The sequence below is a fragment of the Spermophilus citellus genome (genome assembly GCF_964194105.1).
Source record: "Spermophilus citellus genome assembly, chromosome: 4".
NCBI classification, from domain to species: domain Eukaryota; kingdom Metazoa; phylum Chordata; class Mammalia; order Rodentia; family Sciuridae; genus Spermophilus; species Spermophilus citellus.
Genome location: NC_138185.1, coordinates 197,700,424 through 197,728,169, shown reverse-complemented (window position 1 = coordinate 197,728,169; position 27,746 = coordinate 197,700,424). Strand labels below are relative to the sequence as shown.

At 44.3% G+C, this 27,746-nt stretch overlaps 1 protein-coding gene across 8 annotated transcripts in view; it reads left to right on the top strand.

The window, feature by feature from the left end:
- DPF3 (double PHD fingers 3) overlaps positions 1 to 27,746 on the top strand; it is a 314,874-nt gene that overhangs the window by 217,100 nt on the left and 70,028 nt on the right. The window contains exon 11 of one of the 8 annotated variants that reach the window (XR_014021403.1): positions 808 to 946. The exons of 4 other annotated variants lie outside the window; for them this stretch is intronic. Coding sequence is in view for 2 of the 4 variants with exons in the window: in XM_081289486.1 (XP_081145612.1) it covers positions 808 to 1,028 (221 nt within the window). In the remaining 2 variants the exon portion in view is untranslated. Of the gene's footprint in view, positions 1 to 807; positions 2,573 to 27,746 lie in introns of those variants that run through there. 3 more of the 8 variants (XR_014021404.1, XM_081289486.1, XM_081289487.1) reach the window with 3 other exon arrangements.

The window sequence follows — 27,746 nt, the reverse complement described above, 5'->3', positions numbered from 1 at the left end:
TAATGCCCACTCCTTGTACCAACTCCTCTGTGTCGAAGACCACAGCAACTGAACAGGTTCCCTTTCAGCTAAAAGCAATCGATGCCTGGTACCTCTCCAGGCTAATGGACCCACTTGGTTTGAAGAGCCACCAGCTTCTAAGGCTTGGGATCCACAGGCCAGTGGAGGACAGGAACTGACCTCTTGGCTTGGTCCTGTCTGCTAGTAATTGGGACACCCTCAGTTTACTTGGGCCAGGACTGGAGATGAGTACGTGTCTGTGTGTGTGAAGCAGTGTCCTTTTGGCCTTGGGCTAAATGGGACATCAATTGGGTTTTTTTTTTTTTTTTGTGGGTGCAGTTGGTCCTCTAGCATAGAACCACGTATTTTCACGTAGGTGACTGACAGGCAGATGGCATCACAATAGTCCTGTCTGGGATGTTTTAACTTTGAAAAGATTCAGTTTTCTTCCAAGTAGAGGAGAACATTTTTTGTTTTGTTTTGTTTTCTTTGTGAACACCCAGTTTCACCCTGCTCTGCCTCCGTAGGAATTGAACATCCAGTTGTGTTTTCCGTCTCTTGGGTCCTGCTATTACCTGCCCTGCCCTGTTCCCAGTTGATTTCATGCCCCTGACATTCAGAGAGCCCAGCCTGGTTTTCATTGCCCATGGTCATAGCTTCGTGAGCGCGGTTATCACTGTTGTTTCTTTGTTTTTCTTTTCAATTCATTTCATTTTTGCTGACCCCTTAATTGTCATCTTTCTTTCTTAGGTAGTTGTTCTGTGCTGTTGTTTTTTGTTTTATCTTTTATTCCCTTTCCCTCTGCAGTCAACACTCTGGCCTGGGAACTCCAGCATCCTTCAAGCAAGCCATTTCTGAAGAAGGTGAAAAGAAGCCGCCAGGATCATCACCTCCTCCTTCTCCTCCTCCTCTTCCTCTTCCCTTGCCCGGCCCCCTCCTGTGCGTGTGTTTCAGCCGACACCAGAGCCTGGATTGTGGAAAAATCCTCCAGCACAACTCAGCTCAGTGAAGTCTCAGCAATGGCCTAAGTTTGTGCAATAAGAAGATCCTTTTTTTCTTTTTTAAAAAATTCATCATAACTTTTTCTTTGAGAGTATGTGAGAAAGCACCCAAGTCAGACTGGAATTTGCTCTACAATAGAAATAACTGAACACAAACAAACTGAAAAAAACAAAAAAAGAGTTAACTATTTTATTTATTTCAATATTTAAAAGAAAAAAGTGCCGACAGTGCACAGTATTTTTGTTTAAATGCCTTCTACATCAAAAGTTAAAAGCAATTTTGTGAAGACACGAAATCAAAAAGAGTATTTACTGTAAAATAAAGACTGCCTATTAACTCTAAGGAAAATACCCCACATTTTTAATAAGAAAATAAAGATCAACTCTGCTCTCTCAGGCTTTTTAAAAAAAAGCCACTCATGTATGTCTTTAGGTACTTTTATTTCTGCGAGTTGGATGTGGTAAGTGAGGAGTGATCAGTTTCCACCCCCTTTTTCTTCAGAAGTCTGTTGAAAGTGTTGGTGATGTTAAATGATTTTATGTTAAGGCTTGGCTGAAATAATTAGCCACCATTCAGCAGTTTCCCTGCCCCACTGCCCCTTACCCCAGGCCAGCCCCATTTATCTGGTGGTGGAGAAACAGCCACCCGTCTCCTGCTTATCATACCTGATGAGCGAGCGAGGCCTGGTTTAGAAAGGAATTCCATTTAGTGATTGGATATTTTCTCTGCAAGTTCAACAGATTTGAACAGAGATAACTTGGTTTAAAATAATGCAGTGAAGAAAAAAAAAAAAACCCAGCAAAAACGAAGCATTAGCTGAGATGATATTAGTTCAGTCACAATTCCTCAAGGGGGTTGGCCGAGGGAATCTTCTCCCCGGCTGGCTTCAGGGTCCTGAGATTCTAGAGTTGTCCCTAAGGGCTAGGAAGGTCGACCCAAATTGTGGAAACTTCAGTCAGTTGCTTGTGGTGGCTGAGGGGGAAGGCAAGTCTTCTAACATGTCCGTTAAGGTCCTGTGTGGAAGTGAGCGATGTGGCCCATGAAGTGGAATTCAGCTAGTGTCTGCAGCCTAGCCAAGGAGTCTGGTGGACTGGTAGGCCACTGGAGTCTACTTTAGTCCCCCCACTGGGCTGGTCTTCTACACGTTAACACTCTTGGGTTCCCCTTACTTGTAAACAGAGGCATGACACCTCCCTACAACCTAACGCTGGATATTCTCATTGGAAAGGTTCTTGGGTCACAGTGTGGCTAGGATGATCTCCAACCTAAGAATCTCTTTTATCTTTGAAAGAGGAAGGTGGGAGGGCACCGACTTCCTGCCAGTTCATTCAGGTTCCCCATCAAGGCCAGTCCCTGGGGTGGAGTGGATATCACCCAGAGCGTCTTTGTATCATTTTGGAGCCCTTTTCTGTGACATTTTCTCAGAGAAAATGTCCCTTGTCAAAATGCTACTAATATGCCCTCCAGCCAAAGTTACCACATGTGTAGAATTGTGATAAAGCTTTGCATAATGTAGGGTTTGTATGAAGTTTGTGTAAGTTTCTGTTAAATAAAAGTCTGTTTCCAATGCTCCTATAGCTCCTGTAAACTTTGCTTGTCCAATCTCATCCTCCAGGAGTTCCACTTCCATACCTTCCTATGGAAGGGACCCCTGGAAGGATCCTGCTCACTTGCATGCCCAAGGTTTGTTGAGTCCCGTTGTCTTATTTAGAAGCACAACCTAGGACTGCAGTTGCCAATGGCTTGGCTGCCAGGTGGTGGCATGGAAAGCGAACCATGCCCAGGGTTGTCGACAGCCTCCGGTCCTGGAGCCCAGAGTTGCTGTCACCCATCTGCCATCACAATTACCATCATCACCCTCTCCATGGCCACACCAGATGTACTGAAGTTCTGGTTATGTATATAAACGTAACATACCTGTTTCATGTTGGTGTTATACCTGTGCCAAGAATAGTTTTGCATAAAAATACAAGATTTAGCATGTGCTTAGAAAGAGAGAGGAAGTTAAGGCTTCCAAGGTGCTCCAGGTACAGCTGTAAGCTGGACTTCCTCTGGCAGGCTTTTCCTGGTATGTGAAGGCGGACCCTTGTGTGATAGATCCTCTAGGTCAGATAAAATGGATCAGCACGTCAGGCCTGGTCTTTCCCTCTGAGTATGGCCAACCCCCACGGGGCCAGGCAGAGATGGAATGTGACCTTGCAATGCTGCTGCCAGTGCTCTCTGTCTTCCTTTAGAATGCATGTCATGTCAGACTGTCATTATGGACTTGATAAGTTTCCCAAGCAGTCAAAAGGAGGTTGCTTTTTTCGTCCAATCTGGTGTCCTCCTTAGGGGTTTTCCCTTTTCTATGGTCATAAAATATAAATGAGATAATATTTACTGTTTTATCACTGTTTTCAGTGTACAGTTCTGTGGCAGAAGTATATTTACTTTGTTGGGTGACCATCACCCCATCCATCTCTGGAACTCTTCTCTCTTCCCCACCTGAAACTCTGAACTCATTAAACACAAACTCCATTTCCTGCACCCTCAGCACCTGGAAACTGCCATCTACTTCCCGTCCCTGTGAATCTGACGCCACTCTAGGTACCTCCGTGAGTGGAATCATAACAGCATTTGCCCTTTTGTCACTCACTCATTTCATCTCACATCATATCTTCAAGGTTTATCTGTGTTGTAGCTGTATCAAAATTTTCCTCCTGTTTAAGGCTGAACGATATTTCATCGTATGCATAAACCATATTTTATTTATCCATTCCTCTGATGGGCCCTTGGAGTAAAAAGGAAGTTTTACACATTTATCATGCACCTCCTATTTCCGACAGGGGTCTCAAAATTTGAAACTTTAGACTCAAGTCAGAGGTCACCTATCTTTTTTGGAGAGAAGTGATTTCATCTGAGATCTTCCCTCCAATCTGCATTCTAGAAGTAAAATCCTCTACCTACACCTCTTTTCTCACAACGAAAGTATTCTTTGTAGTTATTATCTTAGGGCTGCTTCTAGGATCAAGTTATGCCATGGACTTGTTGTATCGATGTAAGTAACCGAGAGGAGAAGAGACCCAGGATAATCAATTGTCCTCAGTGGCGGTCCATGAAGGCAGGGTGACCTTTTTCAAATGTCTGATGGTGAATTGTTGGTTAAGCATACGTGCGCTTAATGTCTGTAAATGGCCATTAGCCAAGAGGGAGAGGGAGGGGAAGAGTGTACATGTGAGCCTGGTCATGGGACGGAAAAAAAGAAATCACTTTTCCCCCATCATCTGAACACATGAGTCACTGTAAAGGGTTAGCTCTGGGGTTGAAATTCAGATGCCTTACAGCACAGGTATCTTCAGTAGGTGAGGCAGGCCAGGTGTGAGGAAAATAACCAGTGCTAGGAGAGACCTTGGTGCTCAGTCTCAGGTCTAACCGGAATGGCAGGGATTGTGTTGAGACAGGGAGCACCTGTATTCTGAACGGGGCAGCATTCTCAGGTCTTTTGGCACTTTTTTTTTTTTTTTGGTACCAGGGATTGAACCCAGGGGTGCTCAACCACTGAGCCACATCCCCAGTCCTTGTAATTTTTATATTTTGAGACAGGGTCTTGCTAAGTTGCTGAGGACCTCACTAAGTTGCTGAGGCTGGCTTTGAACTGGTGATCTTCCTGCCTCAGCTTCCCACGCCGCTGGCAGGCACCAATGCAGTAGGTATCTTCTGGCTTTTCAAGAGAGGCTAACCATACAAAAACTTTGATGAGATGTCCCCATTTTAAAATGTTAGCAATAAATTAAAAGCAAACACCAAAGGCCAACTCTGTGTGCACTAAGCCAAATATGAGTGTATATCTGATACTTTTTGATGGATTTAGGGCAACTTTTCTGGGCAAGGTTGAAGTTTAGATTGGAATGCCTTGCCTAAGGCGTTCATAACAGCAGATCCTCATCTTAGCCCAGTGGTATCCTGACTTAGAATTGTTAGATGGTGGAAATGGAGCACTGGGTTGGTCTCTGGATGGAGCTAAGTCAATATTCAGTGCATATTAGAGATTCAGGATATGGTTCCAGGAGAACCCCCTCCCCGAATCCAGTCCCTTTGCTCTGCATGCACACGAAAGATCTTCACATTAAAACACTAGGTGAAGTTGTACGGTCTATAGATGTTTTTCATTTTACTGTCTTCTTATTGCTGACCAGTTACCTATTACATCATCTTCCTTCTGCCCACTTTTTCTTTTTTTTAAAAAATATTTTATTAGTTGGTGGTGGTCCTTTATTTATTTTTTCATGTGGTGCTGAGAATCGAACCCAGTGCCTCACACATGCTAGGCAAGTACTCTACCACTGAGCAGCAACCCCAGCCCCCTTCTGCCCACTTTTTCTAAGAGCCCCAAATCACTCCATGTGACTAGAACTGAATTTGAATTTTATCCTATCTCCAAATCAGCAAATTAAGAACTTTCTTTGATTTATCTCTCTCTCTCTCTCTCTCTCACACACACACACACACACACACACACACACAGAGAGATTCAGACAGATCTGTATGTGAATGTCTATATAGATAGAGATTTCTCCAGGATCTTTGTTACATAAATGTGTCTTTGAACTATTTAACATCTTATATGCATCTTATTTCAGAGGATCAGGGTGGTTGTCTTGTTCTTCTCACAGGAGGGTGGGGGGAAGGTTATTCTGATCAGCAGTGCATTTTTCTTATGATTTATAAAGGGCATTGGCAAGATTTTCTGTAAAGACCCAGATAGTAAATATTTCAGTCTTTGCAGGCCAGACATCTTTTGCAACTGTCCAATTCTGGGATTGTAGTATGGAAACAGCCATATACAATATATACATGAGTGTCGCTGTGATTCAATAAAGTTTTTTTTTTTACAAAATGAGTAGCAGGCTGGATTTGGTTCACAGGGCATAGTTTGGCTTATCATTGGTTTAGAGAGTATTACACTGTTAATTTGGGGGCAGTGGTGGTACATATTTAGGGCATTATCTAAGCCTTAAGAGAAGAATGTGTCATCACCAGGGAAGGGCTAGAGGTGCATTTCGTCATCAGTCATGTATGCAGTTTTAAGTCCTCTACGAAAATGTTTCAGAGACCAAAAGTCCCCTTATGAGATTTCAGAAAGCTCTCGACCAGCTCTTCTAGTGCTGAGCCCAAACCACAATAGTGCAGTGTTTACCAAAGCATCTGTGAGTAATCCAGCCATATGCAGCAGTGACGCCCTGGGGACATGATTTTAAATGTCATTCATCTCTAGCAATTTAAGTTGTTTTTAAGTATGGTGAAAGGCAATGGCTCCTGTGGGTGAAGGTACAGTGGAGTTGCATCTGCAGGAGGTGGCGGATGGTGCCCCAGAGGGGAGCCCTGGAGGTGCAGCAGTTAAGAACTCTTCCTGGTGGGCATTGGCGCCTCCATGATGATGCTTCCTGACACCGTTAACCATGGATGCTGAGATGTGGCTGAGGTGTTTCTCCCCAAGAACTCAGATTCTTGTGGTCATCTTCAGTCATGAAACATCTCACAACTACTTACTTCACCTCCCAAAACAGTCTGTAAGAAAAAATTTTGCTCCCTGGATGGTAGAGAAGATCCCTGACATCAGACCAACAAGTGAATGGAAATAATCTTTCTAATCAAACAAGGGAGGATCCTGAAGGGTAGCCTATAAACTAGGGGTACTAGGAGGAAGCATCCATACCAAAAATTACCGAAGACATGATTTTCAGGCACTGCTAGAAGATACCCAAATGTTTCCAGAGAATCAGTTACATCTCAGACCTCAGGGTACCTTTTAGTGGAGTCTACTGCTAAGTTCCCCTAGTTACCTCCATGTTTTCTGAAAAGGGTCAGTGAGGAGTTGGGATCCGCATGTTAAACATCTGCTCCATTTTTCCAAGCTCCACCCCCAGGAGCTCAGGAGCTCACATCTGAGGTCACCTAGAATTCAGTTGTCAGACAGAGTCTAGAAGGAGAAAGATTCTTGGGATAGAGAATCTCATGTCTTGTGTTTTACACACATGTGGTGTGAGCAGCACACATCCCTTGGTTTACCTGGTCTTTCCTCACACTAGGGTAGGAAGTACTTTGCTCAGGAGTGTTGACAATGGTCATTAATGGTTTAGCACTGACCAACGGATCCAGTTAAGTTGACTATGATTCGTCTTCGTCTGGCAAGGCATGATTACAGCTGAGAAGGATCTGGAAGCCCCAGTGGAAACCTAGCTTAAGGGGACACTGTGTTAGTTTTTGGTAAGCATGATACCAGGCTGTGTTAAATTAAGAGTAATATGCAAGGACTGGGAAGTAATTCTCCAGACTTCTTTAATGATTGACCCCATCGTGTTCATCTAAGGAGAAAAGCATTGCGGAAAATCCAAAAGGCACAGAAAGACGATTAACAATACATTCGACAGAATGAACAACACACTCTTTAAGGAAAGGATTAAGGGTTTGGGATTGTTTGACTTGGAGAAGAGAATTAGGGGTCACTTAATAGCTGTTATATGAACTATTGAGAAACAGACACTGGCCAGTTTGGTTTCCAAAGAGGACAGGGGGCTTAGAACAAATAGACATACTTCCTTTGACACTAAGAAACTTAGACTTTTGGGATTGGGGATGAAGCTCCGTGATAGAGCATGTAAATAGCGCGTGTAGACCCTGGGTTCAAAGCCCAGCACACACACAAAAAAGGAATTTTTAGATTCCTAAGAGGAATCTGGACCTCACCAATAGCCAAACATTTCTCCTTTGTGCTGTGTGGAGTTATAGGAATGAGTTAGATGACCTCTTGATGTCCTACCTAGTTCTGTATTGCTTTGAATTGTAGTTGGGTAACCTGAAGGCACTAATGCCTAACTCACCACCAGCAAAGGGAGACATGAGGAAAATTAGTTTCAAGCACATTCAAGCACATACCTTGTGGTCATGAAGTAAGACTAAATTTCCAGACTTGTTCTGTTGATACTGAAGCAAAGTCCCAAGCCATCTGCTGACTTCCATTGTTTTGGTGAAATGAGACGCTATTGGCAAGTGGATACAGGATCAAGAGACACTTTCTTCCAGAGAAAACACCCAGTATGTGAAAAAGGGACAGCGAGAAACAACTGAAAAGGACCGTAAGGTCAAGGGGCCACCAGGTGAAAAGGGTTCTGCTGAAACCCATCCAAGTTCTTCCGTTCTCATCTCATTGGACACCACCACATCCAACATCATCCTTGGTGCATGGATTTCATGACTGCTCATAGGATCTGGAAATTATTATCAGCTTGATTTTACTTAAACGATCTCGCCTATATTCAGAGTTGCCTACTAGCTTCTCCCCAACTAGTGGAGAGAGAGGTCTTATTAAAATACAAAGTCTATTATATATACAAAATTCTGCTTGGAAAAAGAAGTCGTCCGCATTCTTTCTAAATAACAATTCCTCTATAAAACTTTTGGTCTGTTTGGTTTAAAGATGTAGCAAGGATTGTGTTATGTTTAGTGTGTGAATTGACTTCTCTGTGGATGCTGAATATAGCAGGTCGGGAATGGAGGTACCTGGTGTAAGAAGGTGAAAGATGAATTGCTAGCATGAACTTCCGCTTGGCTGAGTTATTGGTTCAGAGAAACCAATAGCTTGTAATCCTGAAAACATCTTTAGTTAATATAGGTTGTTTTTCCTCCATAAATATCAGTCTTATGTTCATAGTTGAAAAATAGATCAATATGTTTTGACCACATGCTGTTAACTTTATATAATGACTCTCCAGTTATTGGTTTGCTTTATGCTACTAATCAATTGATCAATAACTTATTGAATGCCTGCTGTGTTGCAATACTGCGCTAGGTTTCGAAGGACATAAAAGAATAGCAAAGGGGGACTGGGACAAACTTTGGGGGATACTTTCTCTGTGCTAATACTAGTTACTGAGTCTATGCTTTTTATAGACATGAGCTTGTTAAAGCCATACAACCCTCTTGCATTAAGATTATTATTCCTATTTTATAGAAATGAAGACTGAGGCTCAGGGAGAGTAAGTGGACAAAGTTAGTAGTGACAACTGGTAAGGTCTTATTTTTCCAACTGAGAATTTTCTCCAGTGTGGAGGACATCTGTTCTGTTCTTGAAGAGGAGAGACAGGTGGTTAGCAAATTATCCAAGACAAGACCATTTATCATTAAGTGCCAAACTTGGTACAAAATGTGAGGGCTGGGCAGGCTCAGCAAGGGAGCTACTGTGCAGGTTAAAGTAGCAGGGGCATCTTTGTGGAAAGACGAATGGAGTTGGGATGGAAAAGAAGGCAGGCCACTGAAAATATCAGCAAGAAAAGCCCGAGCAAAGGCTCAGAGGTGTGATACAGATTTGGAAGGTTTGGACTCAGAGCAGAGAGGACCTGAATGGAGTGGCCTGTGGTGAGGAGTCCCGGGCATGGTCTGGTGAAGCTTGATTCACAGCAAAAGAACTTTGGAAGAGTAGGATGAGCAGGCAGGTTGGATGTGACATTTAGGATGGCTTCGTGTTGAGAAGTTTGGGTTTGTTCACTCTTCCCTACCAGACTGCCTCTGTCCTGCTGTGGTGTAGGATCCCAGTCCTTGTGGGGAAAAGCAGTGATCCGTGTTCCTTCCAGAGGACTTGTAACAGAACCCCGCTGTCTCCTGTCTTCACTGTGACACTGTCTAAGTGATAAAATGTTTCTCTTGCTGAATGTCAAACCTGGTGGTTAATGATTTTTGTGGGTATTCCCCACCAACTATTATTCTGAAACCAAGGAAATAGCAGTTACACAACCAACTGGGTTTTAATGCACTTGGGAAGAATATAGGATTATTCAGGAGGCTGGTTGGCCAGTGAGCCCTAGAGAGATTTGTATCTGAGAGGCTATTTTATTTTTTGTTCCTTTTAATTATACATGACAGTAGAATGTATTTTGACATATTATACATACATGGGGTATAACTTCCCATTTTTGTGACTGTAATGATGTGGGGTTACATGGGTCATGTATTCATATGTGAACATAGGAAAGTTATGTCCGATTCATTCTATTTTCTTTCCCATTCCCATCCCCCCTCCCTTATCCCTGCCTCCAGTCTGGTGAACCTCTATCCCCTTTCCTCCCCTTATTGTGAGTTAATATCTGCATATCAGAGAGAACATTTGGCTGAGAGGCCATTTTAAATTTGGGATTAAAATCTATGCTTGTCTTCCCTAGTCAAGTTGGTAAAAGGGCTTATTTGGAGAAGAATGCTTTAGACTGCTGGGTCACTGGATGCCATTTGAGGAAGAGAAAAAGCCAGGCTTAGATGCCAGCTGTTTGGGTGCAGATGCTCTGTGAATTCTTGGTGGGTGCAGTTGGCTCCTTTTTGGGTGCAGATGCTCCGTGAGGTCTTGTTGGTTAGGCGTCCTTGGCTGACTCGCCTCTTGGAGGAATGCAGAGTCCTGAGCTTGTGCTCTCTGGTCCTCACTTCCGTTCCTATCACCTGTTCACTTCACCTTGCTAGGAGGTTTCTCACAGGCTCCTGAGGCTGAAGGAGGCACAGCCAGGTGTGAGGAGAGTGGTTCATGAGTCCAGAGAATATGAACCAGCTTCTCTACAGTGGCCAAGAGGGGCTGGCGCTTCTTGAAACGCCACATAATTGCCACTGTGCTCTCAGTATAGTCTTCCTAGCAACCCCGTCGGAAGTCATTGTCCCACTGAGCAGGCGGATACACCAGTACTCAGAAGGGTTAAGCAACCGCCCAGTCATCCTTCTGTTTGCCGTCTTGGCTTAGACTAAAAGTGGCAGAGTATTGGGCTAAAAAGGTTATTTGAGGGAATAAAATTAAGACCCTATAACACAATAATACCCATTTCCCTCTAAGGAAAGGAAAAATCGTTAAATAAAGACCCTTGGATTTGCCCCTCCCCCCAACATTTATGCAGCACCTTGGCCCTGTACAGATCTCACCAAAGCCTTGCAAACGCCCTCATTTCTTCATCTGCTTTCAGACTGATGTTTATGTAGATCTGGTGCAGCCTGCATTCTGGGGCCCGGTGCTAACTGCATTCAGCGCAACAGGCAATACTCTATTTACGCACCCACCTGTATCACCTACACGCTGGCTTGAAATTTCACTGTGTGCCTTGCAGAAAACTGCCTCTGATGGCTATATTAGTTCTATAGCAGGCAGCTTCGGAGTTGCTTTGCCCTGCCGAGGTTGAGAAGATTGGCTTTCAAGGAAGTCCCTGCCTGCTGATTGGCAAAAGGAGCGAGATCTTCCCCCTGCCTGCTCCTCCTGCATTCATTCTAGGAAAGTCTCTGCAGACTGCTGCTCTCCCCACCCCCTGGTCCTTCTGGCCGCTCTGCTGTGCTAATCACAGCCCATTTCTGCTGCATGCCTCATTTGGGGGAAGAGCACTCCAGGGCTCCCAAAATGCAAAGAGGGAAATTAAGAACGGGTGTCCAAATGAGTCAACCCACTGTCGCTGATGAGCCCTGGGAATTCTCTCCGCCCCTGGAAAGCTTTCCCCAGAAGGCCTTTCTGCCTGGCTCCAGGGCTTGTTGGGAGAGAGTTTTCCCCTGGGCTTTGCCTTTGGACCAGGTGTTCCGTATTCTAAGGGAATCAGGCCCGCTGAATGCCAACTGTGCCCACGTTATTGCGGGCTCTTTACCCTCGTCGTCTCCTCAGCAACACTAAAGAGGTAGGGGTTGGTCTCATTTTACAGCTGGGGAACTGATGCTAAGAAAGGTTAGTCACTTGCCTAAGACCAGATAAGTGCACAGTCTATTTGATGTAAAAGACGCCATCTTTCTGTCTGTCATCTTTTTCTGCTACTGCGTGGGGAATGGGACCCTCCTGCACCTTCCCCTTCCCCCTTCCCCCAAGGCTCTGAGCTTCTGTTCATTCTTGTTTTCTCTCACCCACCTCCCTCTGGGGAACCTTACCAGTCCCATCAGAGTCCTGCTGGCCCCTGAAGAGTCCATCTAGGCTATGAGTCCTGTTGCCCATTGCTGGTCAGCCCTAGGGGTTAAGCCAGTGTAAGAATGAGCCTGGACTTCCCAGCCAGGGTCAATGGCTTATCTGCAAAGAGCCTGCTGCCCTGGCCAGGCTCCCCAGAGCTGGGCAACTCTGCAGGTCCTTTTCAGGTGACTGTGAGTCTGAAAACTGGGGAGCAAAGAACCCTCTCTCTTCCAGTCAGGATACTATAACTTTCTCCAAATTCTTTGTCTCTCATGAACATATTTTAAGTCTACAAGCCTCATTGGGTTCGTCTGCTTCAAAAGAAATTCAGTCTCCATCTTTGTAAATAATGAATCCAAACTGGGTATTAGATAATCTTGAACATTCCAGGATGCCATTTTGGTAAGAATGCAATATTTTTAAAAAAAATCATGTTCTTTTTCCATATTCCCCTCTCTTCTTGCCTTACCCTCAATGCCCATTAAGAAGAGTGTTTCTTACAGGACCCCTTTCTGTAAAAGACTTTAGAGCTGTTTATGCCTTCTGGAAAGTTCTCCATTCCTAGTGGTCAGGGAAAAGAGAGCCAGGTGTAGAGCAGACAGTGCCCAGGACTAGTTTGGCCCTGGGGTTTTGATGGTCACTCATCCTGCTGGAGGGCAGGGTTTGGGAAAGTTAGGCAGCTGAAGTCCCAAAGGCTCAGGTTAGCTGTGATGGCTGGATAGGGGAAGGTGCAGCCCCAGGAGCAGGATGCCAAGATTCCAGACCCATGCTCATCCCATCCAAAGCCATGCTCCCTTGGGGCTCAGTGCCACATTGTGAGAAGACTTGGCAGGCCTGTTTAGAGTCCCAGGTCTGCTGCCATCATTCCCTGTGACCATGGGCCAGGTCACTTCACCTTTGAGAGCTTACATTTCTCCTGTGCTTGAAGAAGGGGGTTGAACTCAGTGGTCTCCAAGGTTGACTTGTGTTTCTCATCAGGAATCATTATGGCGCTCTCCTTTCCAGAAACTCGCTTTAACTGGAGATGTTGGGAAATTTGGTTTTGAAGCCACTGGATCACCTTCAGTGGTGGTGGAAGCTTCAGGTCCTGTAACAGGGTCTGTGGAAGGAAGTTGGCATTTTACAACATGCCTCCTCCATCCTCTCTGTCCACCACATTTATGGCTCCCTCTGAGGTTCCCCATGGCTCCATCCACCTCTTGCCCTGATTGAGGAGTCAGGTGGAGAATCAGCATAGTTGGAGTTAGATGGGGGCATCTGTGTGGGTCCAGGGTACCTGTGGGCTGCATACCTGAAGAGACATTGGTCTTTCCCACTTCTGGCTCCAGACCCCCCTGTCCTGCACTCTGGACCCATTCCAGACGAGGCAGTGTTGGCTGTGGGTGCTGCCCGAACATTGACTGTTGGGTGCAAAGAAGAAGGCTTAGGGTAGATCTGATAGAGGAGGAAACGGATACAGGAGAGTCATTGCCAAGATCTCAGGGATTCCCCGGGGGCTGTGTAGCCCAAGTCTGGTCTTCCAGAAGTCAAGTGCTCTCTTCTTAGTGGGGCCTCTTCCTCCAGCCAACTTCTTTATCCAAGCTTTGCATTTCCCCTTTGTTTTAAGAAGGTACGGAACTTCTTTTCCTTTTAAGCCATTTCCATTTTCCCCTTTAACTCTGTTGGGGCGGGGTTTTGGAGGTGGCCTTGACTTGTTTTTGCCTGGCGTGGCTATGGGAGCGCCTGTAATCCGGGGAGCTAGGTTAAGCTGCAAGGGCTGTGATGAGCTGTTCTCCCTTGTCCCCGTCTTCCCCCTCAGTCCTCACTTTTCCCTCAAAGGCATCCTGGAGCATGGACAGGGACAACAGGCGTGGGGAGGGGCAAGCAGGATGTCCATGCAGATGAGCGTCTTCTGTTCCAGCCGTCTGGCTGGTGAAGCCTCCAGATGGTCAGAAGCCCAGTGTCCTCTGGAGGGCTGTTTGCAGCCCCTTGGTCTCTTGGTGTTGGGGAAGGGCTTTCCCACTGTGTTTCCTGTGGCTTTGTGGTGTGATGGCTACCCATGTGCACGTTGGTATCCGGTGTGAGATTGCTTCTGCCTTCGCCAGCCCCTGGCAGGCAGCATCCTGAAGTAAGTTACTGAGACTCAGCTTCTTTGTCTCTAATGTGGGGACAAGAACACCCGAGTCACAGATTGCTTCAAGAGTTAAAGGAGGAAGTGTATTCAAAGCACCTGGCACACAGGAAGCGCCTTATTAAATGGTAACTGTTGGTATTAATGACACTAACGCCCCTCTAGGGAAGCGTCAGATTGTTGAGTTTCTGCACCTTTTTGAGAAGTTGATCAGAATTCTTGCTGTGTCTTCTGAATAAGCGAGAACCCCAACTCACTTTTCCTGGTTCTTATTCTTTTTCTTTTACCCTTTCCTTCCAGCTTCCTTCTTTGTTTCCCGTCCTCTTTGTCTCCTTCCTTCCTCTTCTCACTTTCTCTCTCTGCCCTCATTATTCTGGAACCTGTGATGACCTCTTTACTTATTCATGACCCAAAGTGCAACCTGGCAGTTCCCAGAGCGGATGCCATCCACCACATTTTCTGCTTGCAGTGAATTCTGCCTCCTGCCTCCTGCAAGATTCCACAGCACCCCCAACCAAAGGCTCCCCTCCTTGCTAGCAGGGTCCCCATCACCCCTTGAGATGGGGATTTCCCCTCAGTGATCCTTTGACATCTTGGACCTTTCTTACTTTCTAGTGTTTGGATTCCCAACACCATAGCAAGTAGACAGATGAGTCTAGAATCACAGAGTGGTTTGTACTGAGTTACAAGTTCCGAAACGACACAGGTGTAGATGATGTTGAGGGAAACTGAGTCTAACCAGATAAAAAGAAGAGTTAGGAGGAAGGGGGAGGAGGAGGACCAGCCAAGGAAACTGAGAAGGGCAGCTGGAGGTGGGGTAGGAAAAGAACCAGGTGAGTGTGTGGAGGAGAGGGAAGGCGGGAAGCAGGGTGTGGGGAGCACTGGCCCTTTCAAGTTATGCTCAAGGATGAGTAAAGGAATTGGGCACTCGATGGTTTGGGGGATGCTCAGTCAGGAAGGTTCTCTAAAAGTCAGGAATTTTGGTAGATGGTCCATTATATATAGAGAGAAATTGATGGGACAAGAGCAAGTAATAATAGGAACAAAGTTCTCAAGGTGATAAGTTGGGATCTTTGCTCAAATGGGGGATTGGTGGTGGGTAGGATCTGGAACAGGTCCTGGAAATAGGAAGGAGTGCAGGAGCAGCGAGCTGGTGGATAGGGCTTGGAGAAGATGAGATGCTCTTATTCTGCTGATCTATATATTTTCCATTTAAACAGGAAGAGTGTGAAAAAGGGATATGAGGGATGGGGACTTAAGAGAGGATGGAGAGATGTGGGGGGATGATTTGTTTGGAGAAATGGGGGGACACTGCTAAGATTTGTTGTTGCCATGTAAATAGATTGGCCAGCACGGTGGTGTACTCTTCTCTGCTTGGCACAGATGCAGGGTAGGAGGAGAGTTGGGTTTAAACACAGCTGGGGTAAGCAGGAAAGAGGGAGAGAGGGGTGAACAGAAATGCCCAGGATGTGATTTTAGGGATGAATGTGGAATCTAAGAGGGTGCAAGAGGTTGATTCTGTGAGGAGTAGTGTGTGGTGGGAAGGGTTTGGTTCAGCGGATTGGAGCTCGTGAGATTTAAGATCAATGACATCTATCTGACTGCCCTTAGTAAGTTAGGACCAAGCTAGCTACTACTAGAAGTCCCCTTTTGATTTGGGTCCAGGTATATTCCTCTTAAAATGGTTGAATAGACACTAAAATAGAAAATGGAAAAAACGCAATGTCTGTATTGGGTCTGTTTGATTCATTCATTGTTTAATGAGTACCATTTAATTAGGTTGAAAAGATATTCCAACACAATGGAAACTATCTTAACTCTATCTTGCTTTTTTTCCCACTCCAGTTGGATCAGTTCCACAAAGACAGGAAGGGGTATTTGTGTGTGTGTGTGTGTGTGTGTGTGTGTGTGTGTGTGTTTAAATATTTACTTTTTAGTTGTAGTTGAACACAATACCTTTATTTTATTTATTTATTTTTATGTGGTGCTGAGGATCAAACCCAGGGCCTTGCAAGTGCTAGGTGAGCATTCCACTGCTGAGTCACAACCCCAGACTCTTTGTGTTTGTTTTTAATAATGCAAAAGAAATATTCTAAGTGCTTTGTCATCTAAAAGGCCTTGGGGAGAGTCAAGGAACCTGTATTTTTTTAGGGCTTTCCAGTTTAACAAAGCAATAGCAATACTTTCTTGCTTCGATCCTTACGATAAAAAAATGAGGTGGGCAGGAAAGGGTTTCAAGCCCTCTCTGACCAAGGTATCCAGGATCAGAGTGGTTGGCATTGTGGCACAGATTTCTTGTCTTCATGAGCCTCCATGCTTGGAGGCAGAGGGTCTCCGAGTGTGGCCAGAGGACCATCTGCATCAGAGCCACCTCAAGGTACTAGCTACATGAGCAGATTCTCACTCATTCTGAGGCTGGTGAATTAGAAGCTTTGGGGCCAGGGTAGCTGTATATGTAAAATGTCCCTGTTGCTAATACTTAAGCACCATAAAAATTTCTGAGAGCCAGGGGTCACCAGGAAAGCCTAGTTATGGCTTGAGGGAAAGGGAAGACAAGTGTCTGACACTTCCACTCCGAGGTCCTTGGGATCCAGGGGAAAATTCTTCATCAAGGCAACGAGAATGGCAGAGATGCACATGTGATGTATGTTTCAAGGGAGAAAACAGAGAAAGGTCGCTGGGGTTTGGGAGATGGAGGTACAGAGTGAGCACCAGCAATTAAGGACCCAAGCCTCATCCACAAAGCACCTGGAGGGTTGTCTTACCAGTTCCAGTTAGGAGTTCCCGCCCCTGGGAATGGCCCAGGGGTCCTATGGGAGGCCACAGCCTCCCTTCCTGATTCCATTCTTCAAGGCAATACAGAGAGGGTGTTGGGGGCACCTCTAGGTTCGGAGTCAGGTGGCTCTATGGGGTAGCAGTGCAACCTCCAGCAGATTCCCATCCTCTCTGCATTTTGGTTTCTTATCTGCAGTGGAGAGCAGAAGAGGCTTCACAGAGGTGGGGCCATTTGGAGTGGACTTGAGGAATGAATAGAAATCCTCAATATAGGCCAATGGTAGAAGCGATAGTTCATTTATCTCTCTATTCATCAATGGATTCATTTATTCAATAAAGTTTTTTGGTGAAAGGATGAGGAGAGAAGTCAGGTTAGAAAGAATAAGGCCTGAGTGGGTATCCCAGAAAGGGAGGGAGTGAATTTAGGGCAGTGCCTCTCAGAATTCACTATGTACTCGAAGCATCTGGGGATCTTGTTAAATTGCAGATTTAGATTCAGTGGGTCTGGGGTGGGCATTTCTAACAAGCTCCCAGACGCTGCTCCTGCTAATGGTCCAGGGACCATACTTTGTGTAGTCAGAATGTAGATAACCTGTTTGACAACTCTGGCCGGTGAGTGGGAGTTGAGGGTTAGGACAGAGAGACCTTTGTGTGCAAATGTGAAATTGCAAATGGAGCAGTACTTTTTGGGGGTGGGGGGCATAGCAAATACTTTTCTGTGCGATTGTGGACTAGGATGTAGGGGTGGTTGGGGTCAGTGATGGGGAAAGGACATGGATCTATAAAAAGCAATGGTGACCAGACAGCAAAGAGGCTTGTTGTGCTAAGGAGCTTACCTATTACTTAAAGATGGGTGGGCTGATAACTCCTCACTGATGGAAAAGAAAAAAAAATTGATCATTGTTTAAAAAGTTTCTTTCTAGAAAGGATCCTTTGGACTGTTTCCTGTAAAAACAAGAGGATGTGACTGTAGGAAGATGATTTGTCATACCATCCACAAAACAAGGCCACTCTTTAGTTTGTGGAGCTGGTTATTTTGGTGGGGCCTCTGACTCCTGGAAGGGAAAACAGGAGTTATATATGTGATCAGTGACCTGCTTAAAGTTTGAATCTTTAATTCTCATATGAGGCATCTAACCTATTAATCTCAATAGCTCCTAGCTCAGAGGTAGCAAGAGGATTCTTCTTGTGTGCCAACTCAGACTGGTGATGGCTGCTTGGAGTACTGTATGGGGAGGGTCCCTAGGTCTTATCCACCTGGGTTGGATTATTGATTAATAATGTCTGCCACGAGTATGGGACAGAATGGTGGCCTATGTATCATATATTTAGCTTTTCCTAAGAGGAAATCAGATTTCTGGTGATGTATTCCTAATTCTCTCACACATACCCCCAGGTAGACCAGAGCCATTTCAAAGATAGTTGGTGCTTTTAGTTCCTTGATTACCGACTGGAGTGGATCACTACTTATCCAGAAGGGCTTTGTGAATCTTGCAGCCGCTGTGAGGCTAATGTCTACATTTACAAAGTACCAGCAAAAGCTCTCCTTCTGCATTACTCCCATATCGATGGGTGTCTTTGTACTGAACAAACTGAGTGGACTATGTGACTGAGGGCATCATTTCTATTAAATCTGAAGACAGATGCTGGTATCTGGAAATAGCCATTGATTTGCTTTCTCTTGTGCTATCCAAACTCTATAATTTCTCCAGAGGAAAAAATAAAGCCCATGTAGAAAGTCAACTCCTCTGGCTTTCTAAGTAAACAGCAAGATCAATTCTCATTCATGAATCTGTTGGATAAATATTTGTTTGATTGTCAGGAAAAGTTGGGTTAATCTTAGATGAAAATTTGGCCAGTAGAACTGATCTATCAGTTGGACTGAGTTATAGATGCACTCAGATACAAAGATACAGGGTATGTGTGCAGATCTGGGGATGCTGGAAAATTGGGGGTCAGAAGCTAATGCTGAGGGAATGCAAGGCCAGATGGGGCTGGGTTTCGATGTGCTCCCAAGGAGCCCCAAGGATGTTTCTCCTCTCAGCAGTGTTGGCTCAGCCTGATTTTGTTTTCCTCTTGTTGATGGTGTTGAAGGACATCAGGGACCTTAGGTGCTCAAGAAGTCTGGGCAAGAGACTCTAGGGGAAACCGTGTTTTGCTGTAACCATCCGTGTTTTCCATTCTCCTGCCATTGCAGTTGAGAAAGTGAATTGGTGACTTGGGGAAAGTGGGAGGCATAGAGTGAAATGGAAAAAGGATTAAAAAGAGCCAGTGAACTTGTAAACCTTGGTTGGGCCTTTGGGTATATGTGTGGCAGTGTGAGGTCATAGGCATCTTAACTGCAGTACAGTTTGGTGACTGCAAGGATGAGGGCCCTTACTATGGGTTCTTTTGTTTTAAGTAAGGTCAGGAAAGAATATTCTGGTCTTTTCTTGACTAACAGTAAAGATGAGTTGTCTGGGGCTGATGTGGCGTCAGCTGTGGGATGCCAGGCATCTTTTTGTGCTCTTCTTAGAGGCTTCATGGAGCTGTGATGGGCAGTCACTTACGATGGCCCCAGCAAGGTCCTGGTCAACTGGCTTCATGTGGTCAGACAAGACTTGGTAGGATTGAGGTGGGGAGGGGAGAATGACATTTCCCCACTGCAGCTATTCTCTGTGGACAATGGGGTGAGGACATCTCCACTGGGGTTCTCAGGAGCTGAAGCCCAGTAACGCCATCGGAGGCCACTCACCTACTTCCTGTAGGCTCCACAGCCCCTTTGTGTGGGCCAGACTGGCTCACTCCTGGACAGCTCTTCCCCAGGGCTTTCCAGGATTAGTCACTGCCAGATAGTGAGGACTTGATGCCCTGCCTCATCCAAGCAAGCTCTGCTTCTTGGGGGATTTCACTAGAAGCCTGGAGCCTTAAGGGCCACAAGGGCCTTAGGTGACAGCTAGTATACCTTTGTGTGATGGAATTGAAGAAACTGAGGCACAGGGAAATTCAATGACCTCTATTACTGTGCTTCAGCGAACTTCTTGTGCAGAAAAGGGGAAAACATTACTATATTTAGCAGCTTAAAATAAAGGAGCTAAATTGAGGTTGGGACACTGTATTTGGTTTGGCCATTCCAGAACACGAGGTAGTGAGAGAACAAAGGACTAGAATTATTATTATTTTTTAAACTTTTTTATTATTTATCTTTATGTGGTGTTGAGGATTAAACCCAGTGCCTCACACATGCTAGGCAAGTGCTCTACCACTGAGCCACACTCCAGCCCCAAAGGACTAGCATTTGAAGACCTGGATTGATGCTCTGGGCTACTACTAGCTGACTTGCGTGGAGCATTCTGAGCCTCTGTTTCTTCATTTGTCAATAAAGAATCTCTGTCTTGCCTACCTTGTGGGATTATTGTGAAGAATCAAACAAAATTAGTGAATGTAAATGTGCTTACTTGGACACATTAGTGGTAATGGCCATGAAACTGTTCAAGCACTACTTTCTTCAGGTCAAAATAATGGTTGTGGATTCTTGCTCTGATCATACCAGTTTGACCATGCTTGTAGGAAGCCCCTGGCTTTCTAATACTGGGGATTGAATGGAATCTTGTTGGAGGTGAGAGACAGGCTTCAGGAGGGAAAAGGAGAAAGGGTGAGACTGAGGCAGGACAGCAGAAGACAAGAACAGAGGCTAATGATGGCGGCCTCTTTGGTGGAGTGGGTCTCCTGGGGCCACACTGTGGAAAAGGGTTAGCCAGAATCTGAAGGTATATGCACTCAGTTTGCTATAGATCTTGAGGGGTCACACCTATTCCCTTCTTGTTTGACTCATTCTCGTATTGTCCTTAAGTCGGCTATATTCCCAGTATTAGTTCTTTTAAGAGGATCCATTAAAAGCAAACAAACAAAAAAGTATTTGCCCTCCATGGAGTAGAGGAAATGATTTTTAAAAAAATCTGAAACCTCTGCTTCTGCCATTCTTTGTTCAGCCTGGCAATGGGCTTCCATGGCTGGGAACACAAGCCAGACTCTGCCTAAGAGTTGTGCAAATGCCTGGTTTTTTAGAGCTTTCCAACCAGATCTCTTACTGTCCCTCCTTTTCCACTGTGTTTATTACCCATTGCTGTGTGACAATGAGTTGGACTTAGGATGAGTGGGCGGTCACTTCAGATGGCCCCAGAGAGGTCCTGGTCAACTGGCTTCGCATGGTCAGGCAAGACTGAGTAGAACTGAGGTGGGGAGGGGAGAATGACATCTCCTCAACTCATCAGCTTAAAAAAAACATTTATTATCTCACAGTTTCTAAGGGTCAGGAGTCTGGGAATGGCTTAGCTGGGTGGGTGGCCTCTCATAGGGTGTCTCAGGGATCTGCAGCTATCTCAAGGCTGAGTCAAGTTGGGGTTGCTTCTAAGCTAACTCACATGTTGGTAGCCTTAGTCTGTCCTGGACTGTTGGACTGAGTGCCTCAGTTCTTTTTAGAGGGTTTGGCAGAGGACTTCATAATTTTCTTGCAACTTACAACATGGCAGCTGTATTCCTCCAGAGCGAGTGATAGAACCCACAATGTCCTTTTATAACTTAGTACTCCAAATGGCATACTGTCACCTCCTCCTTACTGTATTTGCTAAAAGCAAGTCATGAAATCCATCCTGTGTTCAAGAAGAGGAGAATATCCACCACCTCTCGAAAATAAAAAGAGGATCAAAGGATTTGTGGGAATTTTTAAAGGGCACCAGGGCCTTCAACACTGCTGCCCAGCCATCATTCCCTCCTTACCTCACGTCCAGTCTGGCTCACAGTGCTCCTCCTCCTGACCTCCTGGAGAATTTGAGTGACTCCCACTGGCCTAGACTCTAGAGCTGGGGAAGGAACCCCTATCAGGACCTGCCCCAGCTGTTGTGGGCAGAGCTCAGGCATCTTGGACTGAGCAACCTTAATCCGACCTCTGGAGGACAGAAATGGCTTCCAGTGGGACTTGATTCATCTCTTGGGGAAGAACAGAAGCTGAGGCTGGCAGGGCCTAGCTCTGGCCATGGAACCTGCATCAAAAAATGAACTCACTATTAATGGTGTAATCAGATAACATTCCTATGACTATTTCACATGGCACTTCCAAGCTTGAGTGTGGAGGACAAAGCCTGTGGCCGGCGAAGTGTGTTCTGAGACCATCTGCATGTGGATTCTTCTCTTGACAATGTGGAAGCATCCAGCCATCCAGAGATGCATGAGAGTGCATTCCTCTTGGAACTGGCTCTAGTTGTAACCCCCAGTGGCTTGTCCAGGTCAGATCTTCTCTTACTTCATGGTTTATTTGGTGGTGGTACCACCCGTCCTGTTCCTTAGACATCATCATTTTCTTTCTCCATGTTCTCCTTTCTGACCACATTGTCCTCATCTTTCTCAGTGGGTTTTTTTCCCCCTTGATGCATTTCAATGCCTTCATTTACAATGGTGACCTGTCTCCCTACTCCCAACTAAGTCCTTTTTAATTTTTGCTCTGTGGCCTCCCCACTGAGTATCTCACCAAGTTCCAAGTCTTCCTCTGCCATCCAAACCTGATGATTTCCAAATTAAAATCTCTGCCCTGCTGTTCTCTCCTGACTGTGAACTTAGACTCATACTTTCTCCCATATTCCTGAACATCACCCCTGAATGAGTCATTTGCATGGCAAATGCAAGGTGCCCAGGTGGAATCCATTATTATACTCATGCGTCACTTAATGACGGGTATATGCTGGGAAATGCATCATTAGTTGATTTCATTGTGTGGACATCATAGAGTGCACTTACACAAACTAAGATAGCTATGACATCTACAGGAAATAGAATTTATGGGACCACCATCCTACATGCCATCTGTCATTCATTGACTGAAACGTCATCATGAGGTGTGTGACTGTAAGCTTTCAATCTCCACTTCAGCTAACAGGTTAGCATCTACTCTGTGGCCCATCTTGGCATCATTTTTTACTCCTCTCTCCTCCTTACACCCTTGTTGAGGTGGGCATCATGCCTGTTGACCACCTGTTACATTTCTACTTTTATTTTCATGATTTCCAGGCCTATTTGGCACTCATGACCCCAATAGAACATAAGCTCCACAATGGTAGGATTTTTTGCCTCTCTTATTCATTGCTCAGCATGTATCATATGTGCTCAGTAAAAATCCGTTGAATACATTAATGCAGCTGGTGACCCTCCCCAGCCACCCCCACTTTATTTACTTGCCACTGGAGTCATTTCTCTAAAACATGAGTACAAGAAAATCAGTCCTTGCTTTAAAGCCTCCAAGGAGTCCTCAGTGTTCAGAGTCAAGTTCAGATTCCTGTGCCTACATAAGAGTCTCTTCATAATCTTTCCCTGACCTTTTTAACATCATTTCCTGCCCTTCCCCTTTCCCCCTGTGCTTCTTGAACTACTCCTCTTCGGCTGAGTGGACCATCACATTTCCTTGCTCTTCCATCTCCCTGTCATGCTCTTCTCTCTCTCTCTCTCTCTCTCTCTCTCTCTCTCTCTCTCTCTCTCTCTCTCTGTTTTATTTTTTTTCACTAAGAAAACTCCTATTTATCCTTCAAGGCCCCCCTAATACGCTATCTCCTCTCAGTGACTTCCCATCTGTATCAACTTTATTCATTCTTCCATTATGTCATTTATCACATTGTGTTAAGTCATTTAAAAAAAATTGTCTTTCCCCAAATAGTTATTGGTTGCTGCATGCAATTTACTCTAAAACCTAATAGCTTGAAACAATAAACACTCATTATCCCAGTTTTTGTGGGTTGGAAATCTAGGCATGGCTTCGCTGGATATCTCTGACTCAAGTTGTCTCATGAGGTTGTAGTCAAGACAGCCAGGGCTGTGGTAACACCCGAAGGCTCAACTGGGAGAGGATTTGATTCCAAGCCTATTTACGTGGTTTTTGGCAGGATTTAGTTCTTCCTGGCAATTATTGGACCAAGACTTCTTTTCATTCATTGTCATATGGGCACTTTCCATATGAGTAAGAAAGGACAAGAGAGGGCTGGGGATATAGCTCAGTAGTAGATCATTTGCCTAGCATGTACAACCCTGGATTCAATCCTTAGCACCTCAAAGTACAACACATACACAAAGTACAAGGTAGAGTGCTCAAGATCAAAGCTATAGGCATTTGTTTTTTAAAAAAATATATATTTAGTTGTAAATAGATTTTAAAATTTTATTTGTTTATTTATATGTGGTGCTGAGGATCGAACTCAGGGCCTCACACATACCAGGCAAGTGAGCTACCGCTGAGCCACAACTCCAGCCCCGACTTTTTTTAACCTAATATCAGAAGTGACATCCTATCACTTCTGCTTACAAACCCCTGATCTTGTCATATTCTGTCATATTCTGCTAGTTAGAGGTCATGAAGTGCAGCCCATACTTATAATTACACAGGGTGTGGGAAGCAGGAGGTGGGGCTATTGGTGGCCACACTACAGATTGCCAACCACATCTACTAAACTAGAGCTCCTCAAGGCACGAGGCATATCTCATTCATCTTTGAAACCTTAGCATCTAATATAGTTCCTGGCAGTTAGTAGGCACTCTGTAGATTGCAAAGTCAGAAGAAATCTCAAAATTAGATAAAAAATGATTTAAAAATATAACACAAATTGTCTTAGTGTTGTGAACTCTACTTCTAGGCATTTCTAGGATTGCTGTCCATTCTCACCTAGAATAAGGCAAGAAAGCATCCATTTTCTTTTGACTTAGCACAACTCTAAGAAATTTCTTTGAAAGGAAAAAAATGGAAATGCTACCTCAAAGGTCCTCAGACAACTCAAGAACTTAAACCACCTATGGATTCATCTTCTAATTCAGGGAAGGTGGGCAGTTGGGGGATCACAGGCCATCAAGTGATAACAAATGACTGCCATTTTCTACCAGCTACACATCAATTACAGACACCACAAAATCCTGCTGGACTGACTCAGGACAAAAGGAAGCACACAGATGACAGTGTCCTCTTCTGTTCACTTTCCTGGGGAAAACCCAGAGCCCATGGCTGAATACTCCCAATGTCAGGGATTTGTATCCCAGATGGATGTTGAGCTCTGGACAGTACTTCAGAGTGGCCTTCAAACATGGCTGTGGGGCAAACATCAATTTGGCAGATGGTAGCCAATAAGCTACAAATCCAGCTAAGAATTTAAAAGAAGAGTCAACTGAATTGCTCCTATGGATGACCCTCTTATATTCCACTCCCTGGCTGGCATTATCTTCTTGCTATAACACAACCAGTTCAACCCAGATCTATATTCTTCTTGGAAGGAACCTTACTCCAAGCCTCTGTCTGCCTGAAGATTCATGAAAGCTCATCTGTACGGGCCCAATGTATGGCATGGGGATGGGTGGTGTGGCTGATGAGAGAGGTGCATTAGATTTCTAGACTTCTTTTGCTTTCTGCCATGGCCATATTCTGGTGTTGATATTGGACTAGACTGGGCTGGTCAACATGGAATAATTGACATGAATTCTAGAAGGACTTATTGGCTATTTTAATGTCTTCTTTTTTTCACTTTGAGTTTTATCTGGAAAATTTTAGAAGCCTTGTTTATTTCACCAAGTAGATAGGCTATTTGGGATTGGTAGTATCTCTAAAAATACTATTTATGGGTGGCATTGGTAGAGCCACACTTCACAAATAACATATTCTTATCCTATAATAATATCCTATAATAATATCCTAAAATAATGAATAGCATAGTTATTCTTATCCTAGTGCCCAGAGAGATGAAATTACTTGTCCAAAGGACTCAGATGCTACAACATATCTCAAATTGTGGCAGTTGTTCTAGGAAGACAGAGGTTTGGTTTTTCTTATTGCTATATCCCCAATACCTAGAAGAGTGCCTGCCACATGTGTTTTATTCAACAAATAGTGTCAAAGGAATGGATCAATTGCCTTTGATCCTCAGCTGCAGTGACGAGTTAGGAACTTTGGGGTCATTAATGTTACTCTTGACAACTTTCTAGTGTTGTGCTTTGGCCTCAGTATGGGATAATCAAGGAAGTCATATAAATCTAGGTCAAGGCTTCTCCATCCCATTATTTCACTTTAAGAGAACCAATCACGATGTCCTCACATTTATAGATGGGTGTAGATCCATTTCCAGAAGGCTCTACTTTGGACCATATTCGACCAGTGAAAATGGGGGATTTCTAGGGCCATTTGAGAATGGCACCAGGAGCCCTTTGCTGTTTAGTCCATCAAAAGTGCCCCCGCTCTTCTTGCATAATGTGCTTTGCATGGTTATTTATAATAACGATTGGTGCAGCAACCCCTGTGGTGTGCATGCCACATGATACCTGGGTGTCGAAGAGCTTGGCAGCTTGAGGGAAGCGTAAGACCTCAAAGACGTATTGAACTTGCTGCACGGTAAGGTGTTTTGCCCAAGCAAAAGGCAGCCACAGCTCACACCATCGTTTATTTTTAATGTGTTTTTGTTTGTTTGGTCTCTGTCCTTTCCACTCTCTTTCTCTTCTTTGTCCTCTTTGAAGTACACAAAAAAATGGTAAGAAAAAAGGGAGCCATTCAGCTGGCTGTGGACTGCCATTGTGGTTAGGAATCTGTGGGTGTCTGCAGCATAAGAAGTAACTTCTAGGCAGACAGAGGTGAGCTTGCAGACCATTGCAGAAGGTTTACAAAGTAGGACTGAAGAAATAATACACAAGAAGCCCTGTTAACATGCTAGTCAGAATATGTATGTAAAGAGTTTGGATTCTTGATTGCTTAGAATTGAGGTACCTCTTTACAGATTAAGTGTAACGGTGTAATGAATCAGAGGCTTCTTTCTGGGTCTCAAATGGAGGGTGTTGGGAGAGGAAAGGAGAGAGAGAGAGAGAGAGAGAGAGAGAGAGAGAGAGAGAAAGAAATATGAATGGAAATAGATTTGATTAAATGAGTTGTCTTCCCAAAGTGAGCTAGTAATATATTTTTTTCTCCTCAAATTACTCTTTAGCATGATGATTCGGTTAACTGTACTTTGCATAAATACTTTAGCTAAAGCTTCATATATATTTGCATGCAATATGTAAATATTAAAAATTTCACACGTGTATGAGTATAGAAAACTGTTAGAAATTTGCCAAATTATTTTCTAATGAATGCACATGGAAACTTTGTTTTGGTGTTATTTCAGGTTGAAATTGTATGTTTTGTTATAATATGATTTCTAGAGCACAATTTGAATTTTGTACTTATTTGCCTGAGACCATGGATATTTAGGTTCTCCTTTCCTGAGAAATTAGTTTTTGGAGAGATCAACATTGATAAATAAAGGTGATAAAATATAATTAGATATTTATAATTTCACAATGAATAAATAATAGACCATGCTAGTTCCACAGTTATTTGTAGCTATTTTATTTATATTTTCAGCACAAACCTAGCAAGATAATTTTTTCCCTAGACCTCTAATTTAATCAGTGATGTGGCTGAGCCTACTCCAAATTAAATACTGGCAATAATGAAATAAAAACTCTTTTAATAAGGGTCATAATGTAAGAGACACATCATAGCAGTTTGTGTATTGGTTTTTGCCAAGGCTTTATTGGAAATGAACTGTTTCTCTCACTGTATCGAGTATCTACGGGGCGAGGTTGACTGGTTAGTGTGTTGTGTTAGCTGCTACGTCGCCATCATAACATGAGCTTAATCAACAAGGTGTATTTAAATATTTTCTTCCCCAAAAGGTTGAACACATCCATATTCGTGGGCAGCTGAGTAGAGACATACAGGCATCTGTGAATGTAGCACTAACTCTGGTTTTGCATGAATACTTACTTCTGTGTCTTCTCCCCAGAACACCCCAAATCCCACTTGCTGCCCCTGGAACATTTTCCACATCTGTGCACACGTGTTCTTTGAGTGGCAAGGCAGCAGTCATTGCTCCTAGAAGCCCATCTTCTTTTTATTGAGCTCAG